At 43.7% G+C, this 25,327-nt stretch overlaps 1 protein-coding gene across 1 annotated transcript in view; it reads right to left on the bottom strand.

Annotated features, from left to right (window-relative positions):
• Window positions 1-1,166: 1,166 nt before the first annotated feature.
• The window catches only part of PIP4P2 (phosphatidylinositol-4,5-bisphosphate 4-phosphatase 2), a 32,273-nt gene continuing 8,112 nt past the window's right edge, over window positions 1,167-25,327 (bottom strand). Inside the window, exons 2-7 of the mRNA XM_075270340.1 lie at window positions 15,000-15,148; window positions 12,194-12,300; window positions 11,945-12,068; window positions 7,693-7,745; window positions 6,061-6,151; window positions 1,167-4,718 (exon numbers count right to left, since the gene is read on the bottom strand). Coding sequence (XP_075126441.1) covers window positions 4,575-4,718; window positions 6,061-6,151; window positions 7,693-7,745; window positions 11,945-12,068; window positions 12,194-12,300; window positions 15,000-15,148 — 668 coding nt within the window. The 3' untranslated portion in view covers window positions 1,167-4,574. The remainder of the gene's footprint in view (window positions 4,719-6,060; window positions 6,152-7,692; window positions 7,746-11,944; window positions 12,069-12,193; window positions 12,301-14,999; window positions 15,149-25,327) is intronic.

Genomic DNA, 25,327 nt, shown 5'->3' with positions numbered 1-25,327 from the left:
CGGTATCTCAATAGAGGCAGGACTGAGCGGTTGCCACTGGTTCTGATAACGAAGATGGGTCTGTATTAGTGGCCAACCCAAGAAAGCTTTACCAAGCTAGGAAACAGATTTCACAGCACTAGCTAACCTGCAGACTGTTGGCGAATACATTGCTAAACTAAGCAATGTTTTTAGGCTCGAAAAGGGGATATATGATATGAGGAAGGCAGACCGTAAATTTCTCTCAATTTGGGTCATGTGGGAGGGGAGATCCAACCTAGAGTTGACATGCCCATGCTGTCAAATAGTCATCTATACCTGTCAGCTATTACTGATGCGGTCACCCATGTCAAGTACCTATACCCATGTCTAGTATCTGTTTTTGCAAAACTTAGCAAGCGAATACTAACATACTAACTTCCAGGACCTTAGTCTGTGATGATATCACCAGGTGTCCGTGTAGAGCATCACTAACTGCTGTTAACACTAAGGGATCGTTCACATCTGCGTTTGGATTCCATCCGGGGGAGTCCGCATGGGGATACTCCCCCCCCCCCCCCAACGGAATACCAAACGCAAGTGCAAGCGCTGCTGCAGTAAAAGCACACGGACCCCATAGACTGTAATGGGGTCTGTGTGCTTACCGCTAGATCTCCACAGGTATCGTGCAGATAGGAAATTAGTTCACCATTTACTTTCCTGTCCACATGATTCGTGCGGGCAGCGCACGGCAAGCACACGGACCCCATTATAGTCTATGGGGTCCATGTGCTTTTACAGCATAGCACTTGTGTTTGTATTCCGGTCGGGGGATCTCCATGCAGACTCTCCCCAGACAGAATACAAAAGCAGATGTGAAGGAGGGCTAAGGAAGAGAAGGGGGGCATGATGACATGACTGTGAGAGGGAGGAGTGGGCGCTATAAGGAGCAGATTATGCAAGTGATAGAGGTGGAGCAGTGAGGCATGTTGACAAAAGTAGAGCAGAAGAAAAGCCGAGACTTCCTGATTGCACAGCAACCCATGCTTTAAAAAAACAAACAAACATGTAAACAGGTGCCGATCAGCTTCTTATATCAAAGATCTGCATTTATTCAGGCAGGAGTTCTGCAACGTTAAGGGTTTTATTTTGTTTTGTTTTTTTAAATTTTCAGGGTAACATTCATCATAAAACAAAAGTCCACTCCATTTGTATAATAATCTTTATTAGTATTATTTAAAAGATACAAGAGATTCCTAAAGAAGCTAATAGTAATATACATCATACAAACAGGTAACAGAAATTAGGAAATACAGATTATTGTGCTCTGACGTCTGGATAAGATAGCCACGTTGCCTATTCTGCTAACAAGGTTACATTTTGGCTAAATTTAGGAAAAAAAACAAAACAAAAAAAACCACTCAAAGACCGTGACATTTTGCTAAATAAATTAGCTACAGGATCTTTGCGAAAGCTCTATGGTTCTTGAACATTGCGACTCCAACTCTATGCATTGTACAATATATATTAATCTACAGTATTCATGATGGTACATATGGATTTTCTACTGTTCAAGAAGTCACAGGCAGTAATACCGGACAAGATTTGATTTTTTTGGCCAAAATATAATTAAAGCCTACTCATTGCCTACGTACAATGGAGACAAACAGGCTTATCCACCGAGCCAGCAGGCACAAAGTAGCCACCGCCATTGCATCCGGCCAAAAATCCCAACCATCAGCGAGGATGCCATGTGCCGCCATAACAAAAATGAGAAATTACACGTCCACTTCTGGTTAGGAAACCATACAAACTGGAATTGGAACATCCTATACGTTGAAAACAATGGCTTATCACATTAGTAGAAAAAAAATTAAAGATCCTTGAGTAAAGCGGAACCACGCAAGTAAGCAAATTCCAGCTGAAGTTAGGGGTAAAATGGAATCGGCTTACCCAGCGGTACATACTCCAAAATATCCTGCTGGAGATCAGCGTAGGGAAAGCGCAAATACTTCCCCATATCTCAAAAGGGAAGAACGGACAATTTACCTGAAATAGTAATATTCAGAAAAGTACACTTACTAATACACGTCCTGTAGTGGGCGCTAGATGAGAAAATGGATGATGGGTAAGAGGTTATTACTCTAAGCATGCATTGTGTTTACAGCTTGTTCCAGAACATGCGACTGCAGAGCGGCTGAAGATGTCAAAGCGCACACCGTGGCGGTATAACATATGATGTACATGGCGTAACTCCATCCACATCCCCCCCAGTACACCGCAGAATGAACTCATGTTCTGAAAATATACTGTTACCTGAAATATCAAAGGTGTCTCGGCTACCCCTAAGAAACAAATCGACAACTGTGGGTTATATGTTCCTACTGATGAAATAATCTGTTGGGCTCGGGCACCCAGACCCCACACAGATCATCTGTTCTAGCAGCCTCCAGAAGCCGCTAGTGCATGGGTGGTGTGTGCAGTGCGATTCTATACAAGAAATAGGAGCGGTGCTGTAGTGCACCACCATACAGTGGACGGGGCTGTGGCCATCCTATATGCACCGCCCATCCACTAACACCTTCCAGCACCCGTATACTGCAGGACCACATGATCGGTGCAGGTCCAAGTGTTGGACCCGGACAAATCATACAGAAAATTTGATTTGGGGCTGGACAACCCCTTTACAATCACAGCAACTAATGTGTACTTTGTAGGAGTCTTAAAGACATGACTATCAAGCATGAAAGTGGAATGTGTAAGGCCAGGACTGCATGTCCATGTGCTTAAGGCTGAGGCCCCACGTTGCAGAAACGCAGCTTTTTTTGTTGAAGATCTTGTTGCGGTTTTTTGGAGCCAAAGCCAGGAATGGAATAGGTAGAAATATAATAACTTCCTATATAGTTCCCATTCCTTTTGCAAATATTCTTAGCTTTGGCGCAAAAGAAAACACAAAAAAATCTGCATTTCCGCAACGTGGGGCCTCGGCCTTAAAGGTGCCAAGAGTTGCTGTAGACTGCTGCACATTATCCCCTTTGTATTCTGCTTAGAAGAAACTATGCAAATTTTACAGTAATGTTATTCTGGACATACTGCCGTGATATTACAGCAGGTGTAGTACCCTAGTCTAAAGTGTAGTCAGAGGGGGAGCTCACTGACCAGCCGTGTACTCAGGTTAGGACAAAAATCATCAGGGGGACCGCTACCTAGGAATCCTATCATATACATTTATTACAGGGGCAGAGCTTTGTGCAGCTTCTCAGGTTATTGGAGGTCTGTCAGGTCCAAAATATCCAAAATAATAGTGCTGTATAAGGTCCCTTAATAGGTGCAAAAACATAGGTTTGTGTCCACAAATAGATGAAGCAACGCAGAGAATCAACTTTTTACGGATATGCAGATTAGTCTACATGTGCCTACAGACAGCCACAAGTGCATCCATCACAGCTTTCTGTAGGCAAATCAGGCTCCGCCCCCAGTGCACTTTAGGCTGCTTTGCATTTCCATAAAAAGAAAATTCTCTCTGCATTACATTATCTGTGTAGGGGCCATATAAGGTTTCTGTTCCTATTAAAGTTGAAAACAAATAGGTGTTAAAAATATACCGTAGGCGTTACCGAGACTGCCCAGTGACCACAGATCTGATGAGTTGCGCATCACCTGACATCCTCAGTTACAGCAGCCATGTCCTGGAACTGGTAAAACAGAATGCACTTGCACTATCTCTATATGGTACGGCCTCATTCATACAGGTTTAATATGTAGTATGGAGATCGCACAGGGCTTGGGGATTTATATGGAAGCCATCCCCGCTCCGATCTCTAGAAGCAGGGGCAACTGGTGCAAGGCTAACCCAAGTCACAGCAGCAATATAACCAGTCTGTCCATGTGAACAGAGCCTTAACTGGAGATCTGAAGCCGTAGTGTAAACATTAATAAATATGTTAGTAATCTCGTATGGCTGCACAATAACCATGGCACGGATGGACAACGAAAGGGAAAGCAACTGCTTAAAATATAGCAAAGTACAACGGACAGAGGATGGAACAAGTAAACAGCTGAGATATTCATCTAGCAGCGCAGACAAAACTAAGTTGCATAATATGTAGTGCAATGGTATACAGCTCATATACATCTGCCTCCTGTCATACAGCATCCCTCCCCATAATGCATACGGATAGTAGCCTTCACATTGGCCTAGACTGAAATGCAGGCCCCAGAACTCACTAGCCTAGAACAGCCGACATAAGCCAACCTACAATTCAATGGCAAACGGGTTTCCAACTTTAAGGTTTTAATGGGATATCCGTCCCTAATGTCTCACAAACCATTCCACCTTCCCACCTCTGATACATTTCCAGGCACCTGAAAAATATAATCTAAGGTGGACTGTAATAGCATGAGTGCAAGCAGATAAGACCCCTGTTCTACAGTCAGGGGAATATACAATGAAAGATACCCTGCACACTAGGGAGGACATTTCCCTTCATCTGTTCAAGGCTGAAGAGTCCTTCGGTGTACAGTTCTGAGGTAAATCCAGCCGTTTAGTGGTTAAAAATAAGATGACTTCTAGAATCTTTAGCTGAAAATCACAATATGATGGACTATAGACGATCCTATGCAAAGGTGTGCTCTGGATAGCTAACTTTTATGGCTCCCCAGTAGCAGGCCCGAACAAGACAGACTAAGCCTAAGAGGTAAGCAAATGCCCAGGAGACATAGGTCGCGTGGAAGCGTCTGGCGAAATCTTGTGTGCCAACCTGAGAAGAAACAGAAAGCTTAGTTACTATGATAGGAAATTGTACGTTACATGTACCTATGACTTACTGTATATAGAGAGAGTATTAAAGAAATAGGCAAGGGAATTTGTCATTGTCTGTCACCCAGTGCTGCTGAGGATTCCTGATAGAAACCTTGGGCACACACATTTAAGTGGCATCTAATGCCCATATCTCTGTATGGCAGTGTAGTTTGATGCATTACACCATACAGGCTCGGAGTGGCCCACCTGGGTACTGGCGAGTCCCTCAGTGGGCCCGAGCCTTACGCCTGGTTCACATCTGCGTTCAGGGAGCCTGAACGGAAACTTATACGCATTAAAAAGCGGTAAGCTGTGAAACCCATAGACCCAGTAGACTATAATGGGGTCTGTGTGGTTTCGGCTCAGTGTCCACATGAAACATGTAGAGAGAAAAGTCCTGAAAGCAGCACTTTTGTCTCCGCATGTTTCATGCGGAAACCACATGGACCCCATTATAATCTATGAGGTCCACGTTTTTCCTTTAGGTAACCACTTTGTAATGTGTATAAGATTCCGTTCAGGGGGGTCCCCAAGCAGACTCCCCGAATAGAAGCCTGAATGCAGAGGTGAACAGGGCCCAAGGGGGGTGTATTTTCAGATAACATGTCAATAGAACACATCTAATAAGTAAAAACATTGAGCAAGCAAAGAATTAGGGAAGCTACAGCTCTTAAAGGGGTTTTCTAAGGCCTATCCTTAGAATAGGTCATCCATAAGTGACCAGTTAGCATCCAACACGGTATATCCACAGATCAGCTGACTGAAGAGGCCACCATGGTATTCCCACTGCCAATGACATGCATCAAGTGAATAGGGCAGAGTTGTAAGTCCAGGCACAGCCCCTGCAAGAAGTACAGCTCTGTGCTTGGTATTCATTGAAGAGCGTCCAGGGCTTATCCAAATGTTGCAGCCTCTTCAATCAACTAATCTGTGGGGTCCTGGGTGCTGCACACACACTGATCAGATACCGATGACCAGTCTGAAGAATAGGTCAGTAATCTTTAAAGAGACTGTGCCGTTAGGGACACTTATCCCCTATCCACAAGGCAGGGAATAAGTGTCCAAGCCCTAGAGCCACGAACACTGGGTCAGAACACTGCAGCCTCTAAATAGCTCCTTTTATGTAAATGGGAATACTGGATTTAGAATTAACCATTTCTTCAGACAACACTCCCAAGTAACCAGGGCCTGTCTACAAGAGAATTTTGGGGAAAATTCTCCTAGAAATGTAATGCAAACATTCGCTATATCGCCTTTAATGCAGCTTTCATCAGGCAGTGGATGAGATGTCCAGAACTTACTGTTAAGCCAACTCCTATAAAAATGCAGATCATTCCCATGGTAATGTAAGCACAGCAGCGTCTGCGTGGTAATGCACTTCCTACAGATGATCTACAATGATACAAAAAAAAAAAAATACATAATTTAGATAAATCCATTAGGTTCTCTGCAGTCTTCCCCTGGTATCTCTTCCTCTTATGGGCACAAATCTACTGAATACCCAATAGACACTTAAAATATGGAGCACAATAAATATACAGCTTAGCATATATGTAGGTGATTTAGTGTGTGTGTGTGTGTGTGTGTGTGTGTGTGTTAGGGTTGAGCCGATCTTGACTTTTCAGGATCGATTTTAAAATCCGATTTCCGATCATTTTTCATTCGAACCCAATCTCGATCCCAATTCTGATCCCAATGCAAGTCAATGGGATTTTTTTTTTTATTAATCGGAGATCGGATTTTAAAAGCAATCCTATTCACTATACAGCATGGAATCTAACAATTGAATGCTTTAATTGTTAGAATCCACGCTGTGTAGTGAATCACTAAGTAGCCAGAGGATTTTTTTTTTTTAATCCTCTGGCTACTTAGTCCCCCCTGGTATCCACTTACCTGCAGAGATGGCTGCTCCGGTACCCGCTGTTCTTCGCCTCGCTGCTGCTCCACACTGCTCTTCTCGCCTCGCTGCCCCCTGCCTCCCAGATTAGGAGAGTGTGGGCGGGTACTGGGAGGGAAGACATCGCGTCTCCCTGCCCTGTACCCACCCACACTCTAAGCCACAAGCCCCGCCTTCCTAGCTCTTTAAACACTAACCTGGGAGGTGGCGGCAGTGAGGCGAGAAGAGCAGCAGCGAGGCGAAGAAGAACACCAGGCACTGCAGACCAGCCATCTCTGGAGGTAAGTAGTTACTAGAGATGTTAGTTTAGTCTCCCATTAAAATGAATGGAGACAGCCGGCACGCAGGGGGTTAAGGCTGTGTGTCCGCTGCTTCAATTCATTCCTATGGAACCGCAGCGGAGCCTTCACACTGAGTATACACTCTGCTCAGAATGAGCGGAGCGTATACTCAGTGTAATGGCTAAGCAAAGCATTGTGGAAAATAGTACCGATCTCGATCCCATCTAAAAAGATCGTGTTCGGAATTCGATCGCTCAACCCTAGTGTGTGTGTGTGTGTGTGTGTGTAATATATATATATATATATATATATATATATATATATATATATATATATATATATATATATAACCAACATATTCTGTAGTGCTGTATAGGGATTCAGTCAGTGCCCTCAAGAGGGTTCACTATGCGATTTCTCCATATCAGACACCCTCATACAAGGGGTCTTAATATCTGCATGGAGTCTGAATCAGGGACTGACGGTCACGCAGGGCACCATGTCCATGTTAAAGCTATAGTACCACATAGTCTAGAGTCATTCACTCTACATGGTATTTTCTGCATCACTTTGGATTATTTGAATTTCTTCATTTTTGACCCACTTTTGTAAGTAGATTAGCCTATAAGGACATCTGACTATTTGCTAAATCTAACTATGACCCGGCTCATATGACAGCATTGTGACCACCTTCATTAGCATTGGCTATAGAATCCGCCTTATAACATTGGCTATAGAATCCGCCCTATACTTACATTTTCTTGCAGTGTGGGCACTTGGCCAAAGTGTTGAACCTCAGCTCCATCCACTGAAATAGAGAAGAGACTGAAGGTTTATTTATTTTCATGTTACAGATGAAAAGAATGATTTACGTTCCCTGGTTGAACGAGAGGTTAAAACAAACAACAAAAAGAGCCCACATACGTCTGCCCGTACTCCTCAGACCGGGACTACTATAGAGGGATTTTCCCATGCTTTCGAGAAACTGGGTCAATGACTGGCTGACAAAACACAGACAGGCCAGGATCTCTAAGTGCCAACTTCTATCTAACATAGTCCCGTGTAATACTGTATGGGATCCTCCATTAGAACCTCACTTCTTGCTAAATTGTTAACTAAAAATATCTTGGGAAGAGAACGTGACCTTGTGACCCTACAGACGTCTTTAGTCATCCTCAGCTACTTTGAGACAAGCATTTATTTATTTTTTTAAAAAAGTGGATAAAAAACCCACCATTTCCATATACCCTATAGGGAATTCTGTATTAAAGAGGGATGGGGTGCAGGTCTCAATTCAGGATCTTATACCAGAGGGAAGAGTGGGAACCACTCAGATTAGTGTATTAGAGTTATTAGTGTATTATCTAAGAAGTAGAAAGTGTCCAGGGAGATAAACCCTATTAGGCAGAAATCACACACAGTTTTTGATACAGTTTTATGAGTCAAAGTCATAAGTGGATTTAAAAAGCAATGTTTAATATAAAGGAGGGATTTATAAGTCTCCCATTACTGGCGTGCCTTTGCACAGATCAACTGTTCAGGGTATATCTGTTCTATGTACTATACACTGCACTGACCCAGATGACTCTGTGCCCTGGATAGTAGCTGGGCGACGTTACTGCAGCTCAGCTCCAAGGCACCATATAGTGGCTGAGCAATGTTACTGCAGCTCAGCTCTAAGGCCCCATATAGTGGCTGGGCAATGTTACTGCAGCTCAGCTCTAAGGCCTCATATAGTGGCTGAGCAATGTTACTGCAGCTCAGCTCTAAGGCCTCATATAGTGGCTGAGCAATGTTACTGCAGCTCAGCTCCAAGGCCCCCTATAGTGGCTGAGCAATGTTACTGCAGCTCAGCTCCAAGGCCTCCTATAGTGGCTGGGCAATGTTACTGCAGCTCAGCTCCAAGGCCCCCTATAGTGGCTGGGCAATGTTACTGCAGCTCAGCTCCAAGGCCCCATATAGTGGCTGGGCAATGTTACTGCAGCTCAGCTCCAAGGCCCCCTATAGTGGCTGGGCAATGTTACTGCAGCTCAGCTCCAAGGCCCCATATAGTGGCTAGGTGACGTTACTGCAGCTCAACTCCAAGGCCCCATATAGTGGCTGAGCAATGTTACTGCAGCTCAGCTCCAAGGCCCCATATAGTGGCTGAGCAATGTTACTGCAGCTCAGCTCCAAGGCCCCATATAGTGGCTGAGCAATGTTACTGCAGCTCAGCTCCAAGGCCCCCTATAGTGGTTGGGCAATGTTACTGCAGCTCAGCTCCAAGGCCCCATATAGTGGCTAGGTGACGTTACTGCAGCTCAACTCCAAAGCCCCATATAGTGGCTGAGCGACGTTACTGCAGCTCAGCTCTAAGGCCCCATATAGTGGCTGGGCAATGTTACTGCAGCTCAGCTCCAAGGCCCCCTATAGTGGCTGAGCAATGTTACTGCAGCTCAGCTCCAAAGCCCCATATAGTGGCTAGGTGACGTCAGTGCAGCTCAGCTCCAAAGCCATGTATAGTAGCTGGGCGAGGTTACTGCAGCTCAGCTCCCAAGGCTGCAGTACTGGAACTCGACCACCACACAGGTTCCACCACCATGCACTGTATAGTATACAGACCAGACGTTTTCCCAAGCAGTTACAGTCCTATGAAAAAGTTTGGGCACCCCTATTAATCTTAATCATTTTCCGTTCTAAATATTTTGGTGTTTGCAGCAGCCATGTCAGTTTGATATATCTAATAACTGATGGACACAGTAATATTTCAGGATTGAAATGAGGTTTATTGTACTAACAGAAAATGTGCAACATGCATTAAACCAAAATTTGACCGGTGCAAAAGTATGGGCACCTCAACAGAAAAGTGACATTAATATTTAGTAGATCCTCCTTTTGCAAAGATAACAGCCTCTAGTCGCTTCCTGTAGCTTTTAATCAGTTGCTGGATCCTGGATGAAGGTATTTTGGACCATTCCTCTTTACAAAACAATTCAAGTTCAGTTAAGTTTGATGGTGGCCGAGCATGGACAACCCGCTTCAAATCATCCCACAGATGTTCAATGATATTCAGGTCTGGGGACTGGGATGGCCATTCCAGAACATTGTAATTGTTCCTCTGCATGAATGCCTGAGTCGATTTGGAGCGGTGTTTTGGATCATTGTCTTGCTGAAATATCCATCCCCGGCGTAACTTCAACTTCGTCACTGATTCTTGAACATTATTCTCAAGAATCTGCTGATACTGAGTGGAATCCATGCGACCCTCAACTTTAACAAGATTCCCGGTGCTGGCATTGGCCACACAGCCCCAAAGCATGATGGAACCTCCACCAAATTTTACAGTGGTTAGCAAGTGTTTTTCTTGGAATGCTGTTTTTTTTTGGACGCCATGCATAACGCCTTTTTGTATGACCAAACAACTCAATCTTTGTTTCATCAGTCCACAGGACCTTCTTCCAAAATAAAGCTGGCTTGTCCAAATGTGCTTTTGCATACCTCAGGCGACTGTTTGTGGAGTGCTTGCAGAAACGGCTTCTTTCTCCTCACTCTCCCATACAGCTTCTCCTTGTGCAAAGTGCGCTGTATTGTTACCGATGCACAGTGACACCATCTGCAGCAAGATGATGCTGCAGCTCTTTGGAGGTGGTCTGTGGATTGTCCTTGACTATTCTCACCATTCTTCTTCTCTGTCTTTCTGATATTTTTCTTGGCCTGCCACTTCTGGGCTTAACAAGAACTGTCCCTGTGGTCTTCCATTTCCTTACTATGTTCCTTACAGTGGAAACTGACAGGTTAAATCTCAGACAGCTTTTTGTATCCTTCCCCTGAACAACTATGTTGAACAATCTTTGTTTTCAGATCATTTGAGAGCGGGCTGTCCATGTTCGGCGACCATCAAACTTAACTGAACTTGAATTGTTTTGTAAAGAGGAATGGTCCAAAATACCTTCATCCAGGATCCATGAACTGATTAAAAGCTACAGGAAGCGACTAGAGGCTGTTATCGTTGCAAAAGGAGGATCTACTAAATATTAATGTCACTTTTCTGTTGAGGTGCCCATACTTTTGCACCAGTCAAATTTTAGTTTAATGTATATTGCACATTTTCTGTTAGTACAATAAACCTCATTTCACTCCTGAAATATTACTGTGTCCATCAGTTATTAGATATATCAAACTGAAATGGCTGTTGCAAACACCAAAATATTTAGAACTAAAAATTATTAAGATGAATAGGGGGGCCCAAACTTTTTCATAGGACTGTATTCCAAGCTGGGGCTGGTTGTTGCACTGATCAGCTACTTATGGTCTATCAAAGGATAGCCCATAAATAAAACTGCTGAACAATCCCTTTACAGATATCTCTAATCTCCAATGCAAACTCCCATTTGGGCAACCTCAGGAATCTGGTACCCACTGATTTATTATTAGTGGAGTTATTTGATGAGAACACCTCTCTATAGGCTCTATAAAGGGGGAATTTTTCCCTCTAAAATTTACTGCTACTGATCAAAAGGTAGACACTGTTTCCCTGTCATATGGACCTACCTACTGTTTTCTATAGGGTGTCCCCTCCGTGCAAATATGCATTACTGATCCTTATATCCTTGTTTTGTCAGTGACTTATTGATTCTTTTTCTGGTCCACAACTGTCATGTGACCAGCAATGAGACTCTCCAGTTGACATAGCCCCCCATGTATGGACAGGGAGTCAGTTTTTCCATTTATTCCTATGGGAGCCCTGGTGTGAGTCTCATAGGAACGAATGAAAATGTTTTTTTTTTTCTTTTAAACATTGATCTCTATGTAAAGGTATGGCCATTTGTGTGTGTTATAGAATGGGGGCCACGAATGCGTCTAACGTATGCGTTACCATATGGTAAGGTGAAAACAAAAAACATGGCGTGGAAATGCCCTAATATAAAGACACTTGTACTACAAGTCAATGGTAATTTAAATGGTCTAACTTTACAACCTCAGAACCCCAGATCATCCTTAGGGGTGCCCATTGTCAATGTGACTTACCAGAAAGGTATTTCCACAGTGACCACAAACCACCCTGGTACCCTCTGCCTGAACTGGTAGAGCGGGCTGGGCAGGTTGTTCTTCAGGGATCAACATCACTGGACCCAGATTAATAATACGTCTGCTATAGAGAGAAATCCGCATTACTTCCAGTCCATGATGAAACACATTCGGCAACATATTCAGCATTGGTTGTGTGTCTTTTTGGGAGAGTGCCAATAGGGTCTGGATGACTGAAGCATTACGTACCAGTGAGGTCGTGGGCATCCTATTCGCCGTGAGGTATCCTTGCAGATGAGGAGACAATTACAAGGACACCTGACATATTTCTTCCCTGAGGGAGGGGTTTTAATCGGCTAAAATAAAACAAAAAGAGAACGTTATAACCCCATATTATTAGGTATAAAGTAATGGCACAACATATAGATGGCTCATGGGGTACAGCCGTGTATGCCAGAACACCCATTGTCACCTACGGCAGCTGCACGTTGGGACCACAGATGAAAACAGGTGCTCTGCACACCCAGAGTATACCAAACAGCAACGTTACATACATTAACAGCCCCTACAACAGCATATGAGTGGTATAGAAGAGATGTCGGTGGGGGATATACTCAAAAAAACATAAACACCATATGCATAAGCAAAATGACATTACCTTGGAACTACAACTCTCATTATGCTCGGACAGCCTGATGACAATCACTTTCTGGTATCCGTTGTTTATGGAGCTTTCTAGTACTTTAATATTAATGGCCTATCATTTGATATTGATGGATGGGCCGTCAGTATGTGACTGGTGGACGTCCAGAAAGGGCCACAGTACTCAAGTATAACATTGCCTTTATTACACAGTAACCTGCATATGGTTGGACACCACCAATTAAATATTAATCCCCTTTTCCCGCAGCGCTCTTTTGCTGCGGGACGCCACATGAAGACTTAGCCTAAGGTTGAGGCCACACTGAGGAAACGCAGCTTTTTTTGTTGCAAATATTGCTGCATTTTTCTGAGCCAAAATCAGGAATGGTTACAAAGGAATGGGAAATATATAGCAAGTTCTTATACTTCTGCTTAATCCACTCCTAGTTTTGGCTCAAAAAAACAATCTCCACTTTGCGGAAACGCAACTTTTTGTTGTTGAAGATTTTCCTGCTGTTTTTTGAGCCAAAGTCAGGTGTGGCTTTAAAAAGAATGGGAATTATAAAGGAAGCTCTTTACAGATGTTTCCCTTTTGTTTAATCCACTCCTGACTTTGGCAAAAAAAAACCTGCAAACAAAAAACGCTGCATTTCTGCCATGTGGGGCAACCTACTCTGTTTCCCCGAAAATAAGTCATCCCCTGAAAGTAAGGCATGGAGGAGGTTTTGTTGAATTGCCTAATATAATGCACCCCCCGAAAGTAAGACAATAGTATGGTAATAATCTTTCTGCACAAAGATTGTATGAAGAAAAAAATTGCAGCCAGCTAAACACTGTGCGCAGGTATGCCGACTGCTGACGCCACTGCGATACGTTGTATCCATTGTTCCTGCTGCTGCAGGATGAGTTGGGAGATGCCTGCTGTGCATACACTAAGCATCGTATGTGGCGGGGGGGGTCCACTCTCCCAGCTCATCCCACAGCAGCAGGAACAATGGATACAACGTGCGGTACCACAGCAGAGGCAGCAGCCGGCTTTCCTGTGCACACGGAGCACCGCACACAGCGTTCAGCCGGCTGCAATGTTTTTCTTTTTTACAGTCTTTGCGCAGCAAGCACATAAGACTTCCCCTGAAAATAAGACATAGCATGTCTTTAGGATCAAAATTTAATATAAGACACTGTCTTATTTTCGGGGAAACACGGTAAATGTTCTGGTGACTTAACAAAACCATCTCTATTGAACTATAAGCACAGTCAGGTAGCGGGGATTCATGTGAATAAAATGTTTTATTTTGTTTTCTGATCAGTGCCTACATTTTTCATATATTAGATTCTCTCGTGCTATGCCAATAAGCAGTTTGATGCAATGAGGGCGTCACCATTGCTCTCATTGTATCAAAGAGCTAAGCTTTCCAGCGCCAAATTCCTCCATCCCTCCCCACATTGACATGTACACTGCCTGGCCCTGTCAATCATAGCTTGGATGTCGCTCTTTGGTGCAATTAGAATAACGGCGCCATCTTTGCTGCACCGAACAACTCATTAGCATATCAGGAAAAAAGTTAATATCTCAGCAACCAAAGCAGGGATCGGGAAGCAGAAAAAATGTGTTTTATTCACGTGAACCCCAGCTATCTGACTGCGCTTATAATTCAATAGGACTGTTCTGGTGACAGACTCCCTTTAAAGGCTTAGTTCACACATTGACTTTAATACAGCAGCACGATCACTTCTCAGTAACCACTGTAAAAATCATATGTATGGGCACAGGACTGGGATTTTATTAAAGAGAGTCTATCAGCAGGAAAGTCTGCACCAAAGTAATAACAGTAATTTGTAGGGCGGCCTCAACACTTTCCAAAGATACCCTTTTTTTTGTATTGCAACTCCATTTTTATGAAAAATCATTAAAAAAATGTATGTAAATTATCTCAAAAGGGCTTTATGGGTGTTTTCTATAGATAAGATAATCGCCCCCTAACTGTCCCCCATTGCTTGAGTAACATTTTTTTTTTTACTAGGGAGCGGCAATGCTGAATAAGAAAGACATCTTTGGAAAGTGTAGAAGCCGATCTACAAGATATTGACAGTTTTTTACCAAATTTCCTGCTGACAGAGTCTATCTAAAGACACAATTTGGGGACAAAAGCACAATGAGAAATTTGAGAAAATTAAAAAACAAAAAACCCCACAAACCCATTGTTTTGATATGCAATAGGTCAATAATAATGGATATCATTTTCTTCACTACATGCAATATATGGATGATGGTTCTTTAGCCTAGTAAAAAAAAACAAAAAAACAACAAACCTGCAGAACTATAGCAATATTTCATGTGTGAACACAGTCTCATACTTACGACAACCAATGACCCCCTCCCCCATATCACATGACATAGTATTTTGCTTACCGTAGCCTCACTGCAGACTGTGCACTTTACTACATGCTGATGAAGCTTCCCGTCCAAATTAATAAGGGACTGGCACACACGGCAGTTTATTACAGGAATGCCACCGGTATCTGGACTGGCAATGGCTGTGTACGGAGGCGGCAACTCAGCTGCAGAGAAACATTTGGGAAACACTGACTGTCAACATTTGATAAAAACACGAGCGGCGTATAACAACTAGAAATAATATGTAATAATGCAGACACGCGCCTGTAATAGGTTATAGACAAAGGCAGATCATGGCCGTAATTACAATTACAGGCCCGTCACTACCACAGGGTCTGAGAGAAGCCCCGGGCCTGGTCTGACATAATGCACCAATTCATACAGCGTGGATAAAAAGTAAAAGCTTCTTATGTACCATATGGATTAGTCAGGTAGGCCACATTCACACTGGTAGATTTTGGTTGAGTATGGTCAGTGGCGTAATTAAAGTTTTGTGGCCCCCTGTGAAATCTTTTGTCCGGGGCCCCTACCTCATCCCTACAACAAATTCTTAATAGTGAAGGTTACGGGTGCTAAGGAGTTTAATCCACCTTAGTGTGGTTAGGGGGAATCTGTGGGTCTCCTTGTCTTATAGGCAAGATGGAAGTTGTAATCTCAATACTGATACCAGTGCTTAAGGGCCCCCTAAGGCTCCTGGGCCTGGTGCGACTGCACCCCTTCAACTTGCGCCCCTGAGTATGGTATACATAAGGCAACACTAGGAGTGGGACAAAAACCAGGAAAATGGCATAATGGAAATATTTACACGTTCAGTTTTGGACCCACTCCTAGTTTTGATACAAAATACTGACCAAAATACGCAAGTGTGAATGAGGCCTTTATGTTACTTAAAGAAATGACTGACATTGTAACTGGCCGCAGGAAATACCCCTACTGGCTGAACAGCAATAACATGGCTACCCTCCTGTACAGGCTCCAGGGACGGCTGCGGATCCTGCTGCCTCTATTGTAATGTATCAGGGATAGGGGGACAGTGGTCAGAGAGTCTCCCAACCACTCTTAAATTCACTTCTTGGTATATTGTGTGGTGGCACTAATGGGAATTATACTGTAGAGGGGGGGGATAGATCATCATACAGTAAGGGAGCATTATAAAATGTAGAGGAGAATAGTGGGTCATTATAACATGTGGGGGACACCAACGAGTCTTGGTTGCTCCCCACATAGTATAATAGTTCACTAGTGAACCCCTATGCAGTTTAATGGCTAGCTAGGGCACTTACACGCTGTATAATGTTCTGCTAGTGTCCTCCCCACACAGTATATTGCCCGGCTAGTCCCCCCATATAGTATAATGGCTCACTAGTGCACTCCAATGCAGTATAATGCCTTGCTAAGGCACCCCCACACAGTATAGTGCGCTGCTAGTACACCCCACACAGTATAGTGCGCTGCTAGTACACCCTGATGCAGTATAGTGTGCTGCTAGTACACCCTGACGCAGTATAGTGCGCTGCTAGTACACCCCCCACACAGTATAGTGCGCTGCTAGTACACCCCCCACACAGTATAGTGCGCTGCTAGTACACCCCTCACACAGTATAGTGCGCTGCTAGTACACCCCCCACTCAGTATAGTGCGCTGCTAGTACACCCCCCACTCAGTATAGTGCGCTGCTAGTACACCCCTCACACAGTATAGTGCGCTGCTAGTACACCCCCCACACAGTATAGTGCGCTGCTAGTACACCCCTCACACAGTATAGTGCGCTGCTAGTACACCCCTCACACAGTATAGTGCGCTGCTAGTACACCCCTCACACAGTATAGTGCGCTGCTAGTACACCCCTCACACAGTATAGTGCGCTGCTAGTACACCCCTCACACAGTATAGTGCGCTGCTAGTACACCCCTCACACAGTATAGTGCGCTGCTAGTACACCCCTCACACAGTATAGTGCGCTGCTAGTACACCATGACACAGCATAGTGTGCTGCTAGTACACCCTGACACAGCATAGTGTGCTGCTAGTACACCCTGACACAGCATAGTGTGCTGCTAGTACACCCTGACACAACATAGTGTGCTGCTAGTACACCCTGACACAGTATAGTGTGCTGCTAGTACACCCTGACACAGCATAGTGTGCTGCTAGTACACCCTGACACAGTATAGTGCGCTGCTAGTACACCCTGACACAGTATAGTGTGCTGCTAGTACACCCTGACACAACATAGTGTGCTGCTAGTACACCCTGACACAGTATAGTGTGCTGCTAGTACACCCTGACACAGCATAGTGTGCTGCTAGTACACCCTGACACAACATAGTGTGCTGCTAGTACACCCTGACACAGTATAGTGCGCTGCTAGTACACCCTGACACAGTATAGTGTGCTGCTAGTACACCCTGACGCAGTATAGTGTGCTGCTAGTACACCCTGACGCAGTATAGTGCGCTGCTAGTACACCCCCCACACAGTATAGTGCGCTGCTAGTACACCCCTCACACAGTATAGTGCGCTGCTAGTACACCCCCCACACAGTATAGTGTGCTGCTAGTACACCCTGACGCAGTATAGTGAGCTGCTAGTACACCCCCCACACAGTATAGTGCGCTGCTAGTACACCCCTCACACAGTATAGTGCGCTGCTAGTACACCCCACACACAGTATAGTGCGCTGCTAGTACACCCTGACACAGTATAGTGTGCTGCTAGTACACCCCCACACACAGTATAGTGCGCTGCTAGTACACACCCCTCACACAGTATAGTGCACTGCTAGTACACCCTGACACAGTATACTGTGCTGCTAGTACACCCCACACACAATATAGTGAGCTGCTAGTACACCCTGACAAAGTATAGTGCGCTGATAGTACACCCCCACACAGTATAGTGCGCTGCTAGTACACCCTGACACAGTATAGTGTGCTGCTAGTACACCCCCCCACACAGTATAGTGTGCTGCTAGTACACCCCACACACAGTATAGTGTGCTGCTAGTACACCCCCCACATAGTACATGATATAGTGCTCCGCCATGTATCAGACCCCACTAGTGCACCCCCTAACAATAAAATGCCATGCTAGTATTCACCTACACAGGATAATGCCCTGACAGCACCTCATACATGTACACTCACATGACATTATACCATGTGTGACATTATACCATTAATGGGGCTTTGTGTAAATGCACCTTAACTGTTAGCTATTAAAGGGGCTCTATCAGCAAAATCATGCTGATAGAGCCCCACATATGCGTGCATAGCCTTTAAAAAGGCTATTCAGGCACTGTAAAAGTTAAATTAAAACTACCCCCCCCGTTTTAAAATAACTTAAAAAAGAATGTTCTCTACTTACGGAACGTGCACACTGGGCGGGCATTCAGGGTGTGTCTTCATCTTCTTCCACGCCTCTTCTTCATCTGACGTCCTCCGGTCCCGTCCTCCTCCGGCGCTTGCTCGCGGACACTGATAAAAAAAAAAAATAGCCCGGGCGCATGCGCAGTAGCCGTAGTAGAAGCCGCGTGCTACTGCGCATGCGCCCGGGCTATTTTTTTTTATCAGTGTCCGCGAGCAAGCGCCGGAGGAGGACGGGACCCGAAGACGTCAGAGGAAGAAGAGGCGGAGAAGAAGAAGACGGCGCACCCTGAATGCCCGCCCAGGGTGCACGTTCCGTAAGTAGAGAACATTCTTTTTTAAGTTATTATTTTAAAACGGGGGGGTAGTTTAATTTAACTTTTACAGTGCCTGAATAGCCTTTTTAAAGGCTATGCACGCATATGTGGGGCTCTATCAGCATGATTTTGCTGATAGAGCCCCTTTAACCACCATTATTTTTCCAAGCATATCAGTCAGTGACTACTCCACTGAACTGGACACTTGGGTCACGAAACTCGGGACCGGTCCTATTCCTGTCCGGTTTTGTGGCTGTGATTCCATGGACGCCATTGAATGAATAGGGCCAAGGAAGCACAGCCGGTGCACTCGGTCACTCAATCCTGGCCTAAACCAGTCAGACGCCTATGAAATACGGTAACTACTGGACATATTTAGATGGTGGATGGAGCCAGATTGGTGGACCCTTACTAAAAGTAGCTGAGTACCCCCAGATGGACTGCGGCAGATGTGTGAGCAGGACTAGGTTCAGAAAATTTCTTGAAAGCCTATAAAAAATATTTCAGCCACAGAGATATCATTCTGTAATTAAGTTATTTTTGATGAACCTTTATTTACAAAACCCCCTTTAATACATTTTGGCCCTTTGTGTACTATACTAATACACGATCATGATTTTGCAGAATATAATCCAGAGCTCCATTGTGTCCTTTGTATCTTTGTGAACATAAATCACATGGCTGGATGTCTATTAAACTGACAAGAATTCACATGACATTATCATCAGCGGGGGCGGCAGGCAGACAATAGGGACTCAGGCAATAGTCTGCAAAAATCATTTCAGAATTTTGTGACATAAGAGAAGAGGGCGATGAACTCGGCAACTCTCAGGGGAGAAGGCGACACATTAAAAATAGAGATTCCTCACCACAGCACATCTTATATATGAGATGTATTGTCAAAAATTTATAAAAATAATACATAGAAAAAATAGCGGTGATGTCCGATGGGATTATAAAATGCAGCTCGGGGAATGTACTAATGGGTTTGTCCATTATCTGAGGACCGGCCATAGGTTGTCAATGGGACGGACATCTGGGGAGTTTCCTGGTCAGGACCCAAAATTTCAATGCTTTGTACAATGAACTACTTGGTTATCACTTGTGACTTGGTCCGGCATAACGGGAAAAAAACAATTTTCATCACCAAATTGTTCCGGTAAGGATGGATGGAAGAGGTTACTCTTGGAGGATGTTGAGAATACTGGCTGGTGTGTGCCCCAGGTCTCATTCACCAGCTCTACCTCGGACCATCCCAGGCATTGGCATCCTCCGCGTGCACCATTTTATTACCACCTGGCGCATGCGCGATACTCTGCTTGCTGGTGAACAACCATAAGTCCTGGGCATGATGCCATTTGGTGTAGGAGCCGTGACAGTAGTGCATGTGCAAGATATATGTGAGGCCATCCCCCATAACAGGAAGCATATATTGCACGTGCAAGGTTTCATTGAAAACTTTGTGCATGGGTTTTTTTAGTACAGATGTGAACATAGCCTCAATTCCTTCCTGGGTCTCAGATATTTTGCATAATGTAACCAAACATTTCTATGCTATAAAGTATCTGCCCTCAAGTCATAAATAAATGGGTCCAGGAAGCTGAGATATGGGGCGCCTTTTATGCACTTCTCTTAAACATTCAGTGCCAATATATTCCACCGCACTTTACAGACATTGGCATCACTCCCTATCTTAAGTAGATCTCACCAGGGCGTTAACTGCCGAGGTAGCAAACAAAGCAGCTGCTATGGGGCCCGGCAACTAAATGCACCATTACTTTACTAGGATATCATAAGGTCTGCATGTGACATCATTGTCATTACTTTCTTTGTGTTGTGATGTCATGTATTGTGTGTATAGGGATCTTTATGTGTGCATTATCCTGTACTGTGACATCACTGTGTGTATTATCTCTGTACTGTGACATCACTGTGTGTATTATCTCTGCACTGTGACATCACTGTGTGTATTATCCCTGTACTATGACATCACTGTGTGTATTATCCCTGTACTGTGACATCACTGTGTATATTATCCCTGTACTGTGACATCACTGTGTGTATTATCCCTGTACTGTGACATCACTGTGTGTATTATCCCTATACTGTGACATCACTGTGTATTATCCCTATACTGTGACATCACTGTGTGTATTATCCCTGTACTGTGACATCACTGTGTATATTATCCCTGTACTGTGACATCACTGTGTGTATTATCCCTGTACTGTGACATCACTGTGTGTATTATCCCTGTACTGTGACATCACTGTGTGTATTATCCCTATACTGTGACATCACTGTGTGTATTATCCCTATACTGTGACATCACTGTGTGTATTATCCCTATACTGTGACATCACTGTGTGTATTATCCCTATACTGTGACATCACTGTGTGTATTATCTCTGTACTGTGACATCACTGTGTGTATTATCCCTGTACTGTGACATCACTGTGTGTATTATCCCTGTACTGTGACATCACGGTGTGTATTATCTCTGTACTGTGACATCACTGTGTGTATTATCCCTGTACTGTGACATCACTGTGTGTATTATCCCTGTACTGTGACATCACTGTGTGTATTATCCCTGTACTGTGACATCACTGTGTATATTATCTCTGTACTGTGACATCACTGTGTGTATTATCCCTGTACTGTGACATCACTGTGTGTATTATCCCTATACTGTGACATCACTGTGTGTATTATCCCTATACTGTGACATCACTGTGTGTATTATCCCTATACTGTGACATCACTGTGTGTATTATCCCTGTACTGTGACATCACTGTGTGTATTATCCCTGTACTGTGACATCACTGTGTGTATTATCCCTGTACTGTGACATCACTGTGTGTATTATCCCTGTACTGTGACATCACTGTGTGTATTATCCCTGTACTGTGACATCACTGTGTGTATTATCCCTGTACTGCGACATCACTATATTATCCCTGTACTGTGACATCACTGTGTGTATTAACCTGTACCATGACAGCGCAGCTCTCATTGAATTTTTTTTCCATTTTGGCCTAAACTAGCCTCGTCCTACCCACATAGAACCCACTGAAGTAACAATAGGGCCACAACTGCAGCATGATAGCCACTTGACTCTTTGTGACTCTTCACTCTGGGTAATAAAATATGAAGATTTATGGCAGGGGACAATCCAACAAAACAGGGACACTCAGTCACACGCTGTCCAGACCCTGCTATAGAACATCCATATTGCCTGATACATTTCATTCAAACTCCCTTAATTTAGTAAAAATAATTCAAGATCATTGTTAAAAATATAACAAAAAAATAACCCTCAACACACTAACAATTATGTAACACACAAGTTTCTGTGCACAAAAGCAAACAAAAAAGAAAAAAAAAAAAAAAGTTTGCCCTAACCTCTACAGCAGAAAGTGAATTTAATCTAATTTTGGTAGCTAATGAGGCTTTCCATTTGCAAATCCTTAATGAAGCGTCTTAATTTCCAAGCGCTTATTAAGGAAAACAGAACCAGAGCCAACCAATGTCTCCGCTAAAGCAGTCCTATGCCGCCATCTGTCACTCAAAACGTATGACTGCTCACCTGATCAATCTTAAAGACTGTCATATATAACGTATGACAAGGATTACCGATGGAAACTAATTTTTATACATTTATGAGGGTCTTAGCCACCATGGAATATGTCTAGGGGGCTGAGACCACCACCAAATGCTAACATGAAAGGATGGGGGGGGGGGGGGGGGTTAGTACAGCAATACTCCTTTAAAGAGGACCTTTGACCACCAACTCTTTGCATTCTTCAATAGGTGACCGATTGCAGCACAATAATTTCTCTTTGTGTAGCGCCAACATATTCCACAGAGATTTAGAGACATTGTCAGTCACTGTCCCATATAAGGCTCACAATCTACATTCCCTATTAGTATGTACATATTAGGGAGAGTGTGTGTACGCCTATGTAGGTACACACTCTCCCTAATGTGTATGATTATCCCCTGACCCTGGTCTATAGTCTCTCAATCTGCCAAATCAGTATCCCTGCGCTATGCTGAGGAGGTCCAAAAGACCGAAACAGCGCTGTCCATAGCTGGGAATCTGTTCCTTTTGGAATAGAAATACTAATTTGGTAATTAACTCCACATCATGTTAGTAGGCTTATTAACTGAGTCATGCATGATATTAAGGGGGCTGCATACAGAGGCACTGTTCTCCTAATTACATCCTGGAGAATAGATTTGCATGTTTATTAGTATGTAGTTAGTTTTTCTCTAGCCCCCTCCGTTCCTGAGCAATTAGTGCTGTTGATTTGAACATCCAATATGCTAAACAGACTCCCCACTATCATGTGGGTGGTCCCTACCTGTCTTGTTCCAGGTGAGAATCACAGATTTTCTTGGGACACACATGGCTGGTCCAGCGAACACCAAAATCTCCGGGGTGTACCGATTAGCTCCTATATACAAGTTAAAAGTTGACTTTTTTTGCAATATGATCCAAAAAGCAGTTAAAAGCTTTTTATTCGGGGTGATGACCGACTCCCTAACATAAAAGTATCACTGGTCACAAACACTGGACTTATGGGTGAACTAAAGGCTTTTGGTGATGGTCAAGATTAGCAATGTTGCCTTACAACGCTGGGATCAAATCCAACCAAGGACAACATGTACATGAAGTTTGTATGTTCTTTGCGTGTCTGCCTGGGATTCATGCCAAAGACCTATGGATATCCCTATATGGGACAGTGACTGATGACGGTTGTAGAGCACTACAGAATATGTTGGAGCCATACAAGTAAGAGACATAAATAAATTAAGCTTGTCCATAATACTGAACCAAAACATAAGACACCTGAAGATTGAGCTTGACACATATCACGCTTCATATATTTGGGTGCTGGACCCCAACCAATCTGATACTGATGATCTATTCTGTTCATAGGTTATTAGTATTAACAATGTTCAGATCCTGGACAACCACTTTAAATTAGCATTTTCTTGAATCTATTCTACACTCTCACAACAAAACATCTAACTAATATGGCTACTTAAAGGGATTGGCAAGACTATGATATTTACACACATTACCAAACTGCAGCTCAGTCCCATTCAAATGAATGGGGCTGAGCTGTTATAACAAACACAGTACGGTGAAGTGTTAGGTAAGCAAATCCTCAGCAAACAATATAATACTGTAGTCCTTAATAAATAATTATATACAATTTATAAAATATATATAAAATAAAATTTAAAGGGGAGGTCCCAAACATACAAACCCTTCTCTGAATGGGGCTGCATCGTCATACTGGCTTCACTAACCAATAACCTGCTAATATCAGTGCTACATTTTGCAGATATTATACAGTTTCAATGCTGGGATCCCAGATGATGACCAGGACAGGGGTCCTAAGCCCCGATTCTGGCTGAGGCGGTGGTCATACATGTGCACGCTCTCTCCTTTCAAAGCCTATGACACTTATTGAAATAGCCAAACCCCAAACGTCCTATTCTTACACGTCCCAATTGTAAAGACCCCCCATGAGTTAAGAGTAACTTTTTACTGCCAGGATCCTAACACAGAGAAAGAAAGCACCAAAATTTGTACAACCGGCCATCAAAACAATCTTAATGTGAGCAGGCTGAGATTTCTGGAATCCAGAATACATTAACCTGTCTGTCCGACCGTATATCATTCCCAGCCTGATACAGGCAACGAGGCAGAAAAGTCGCCCTCAGCAGGGCGCCAGCCACTGTCAGAGACACTTTATTAGCCACACATGTGAGCAGACTGCACATCCTGTAACATTACTGCTCAGTCTCTATCTCTCCTGGGGGGCGCACAGGATTTGGAAGTCGGTTTCCTAAATACTTTAATGGGAAGATCTATAAAAGCCAGAAATATAGCTCATAAATTATTAAGTGCCGGTTTCATATTCGTCCCTTTAACATACATTTCTGAAATACTTAGAACTTTACCGTTCCTATATGTTGTGTAAGGCACAGGTCAGATGTATAGAGCAGTGTACACACAGGCAGATGTATGGGGAGCAAAGCCAGAAAAACCTGATCCATCTACACCAACTTGCTCGACGCATATGGCATATAGTCGTTACCCTGTATATGACGGTAAATCTTATGTAAGATGCTATGTATAGAGGGCAGCTTCTCGCGGATACACTGTGGATGGGACACATGATGGTCAGTCTGACAGCAAAGCCTAAGGGCAGTGACCTCCAATCTACATAAACACGGGGAGAACATACAAACTCCTTGCAGATGTTATTTCTGGCGGGATTCAAACCCAGGACTTCAGTGACCTCCAATCTGTGGCAAAACTACATCTCCCATAATACCCTTGTGGACAAACCGGTTAGGATATGCCATTAGGTCTTGTAGAGAGCCATAGATTGGAGATCATTGCTTAGGGAAATATGAAATCCTATCCAGTATAAGGGTGGGTTCACATTCACATTATCATTAGAATCCCGTTATTAGCTAAACCCACGATGGAATAGTCTAAAGAAAGGCTATTCTTCCCCTACCTTTAGAAGTCTTCTCCGCGCTGACGTTCGGTATATATTTCTGGTTTCTTCATTATGGCAATGAGTTTTCTCGCAACACTGGGGGCGGTTCCCTGTGCTGCAAGAAAATGGCCG

The sequence above is a fragment of the Leptodactylus fuscus genome, chromosome 4 (assembly GCF_031893055.1).
Source record: "Leptodactylus fuscus isolate aLepFus1 chromosome 4, aLepFus1.hap2, whole genome shotgun sequence".
Lineage (NCBI taxonomy): Eukaryota > Metazoa > Chordata > Amphibia > Anura > Leptodactylidae > Leptodactylus > Leptodactylus fuscus.
This window is presented reverse-complemented; position numbering and strand designations above follow the sequence as displayed.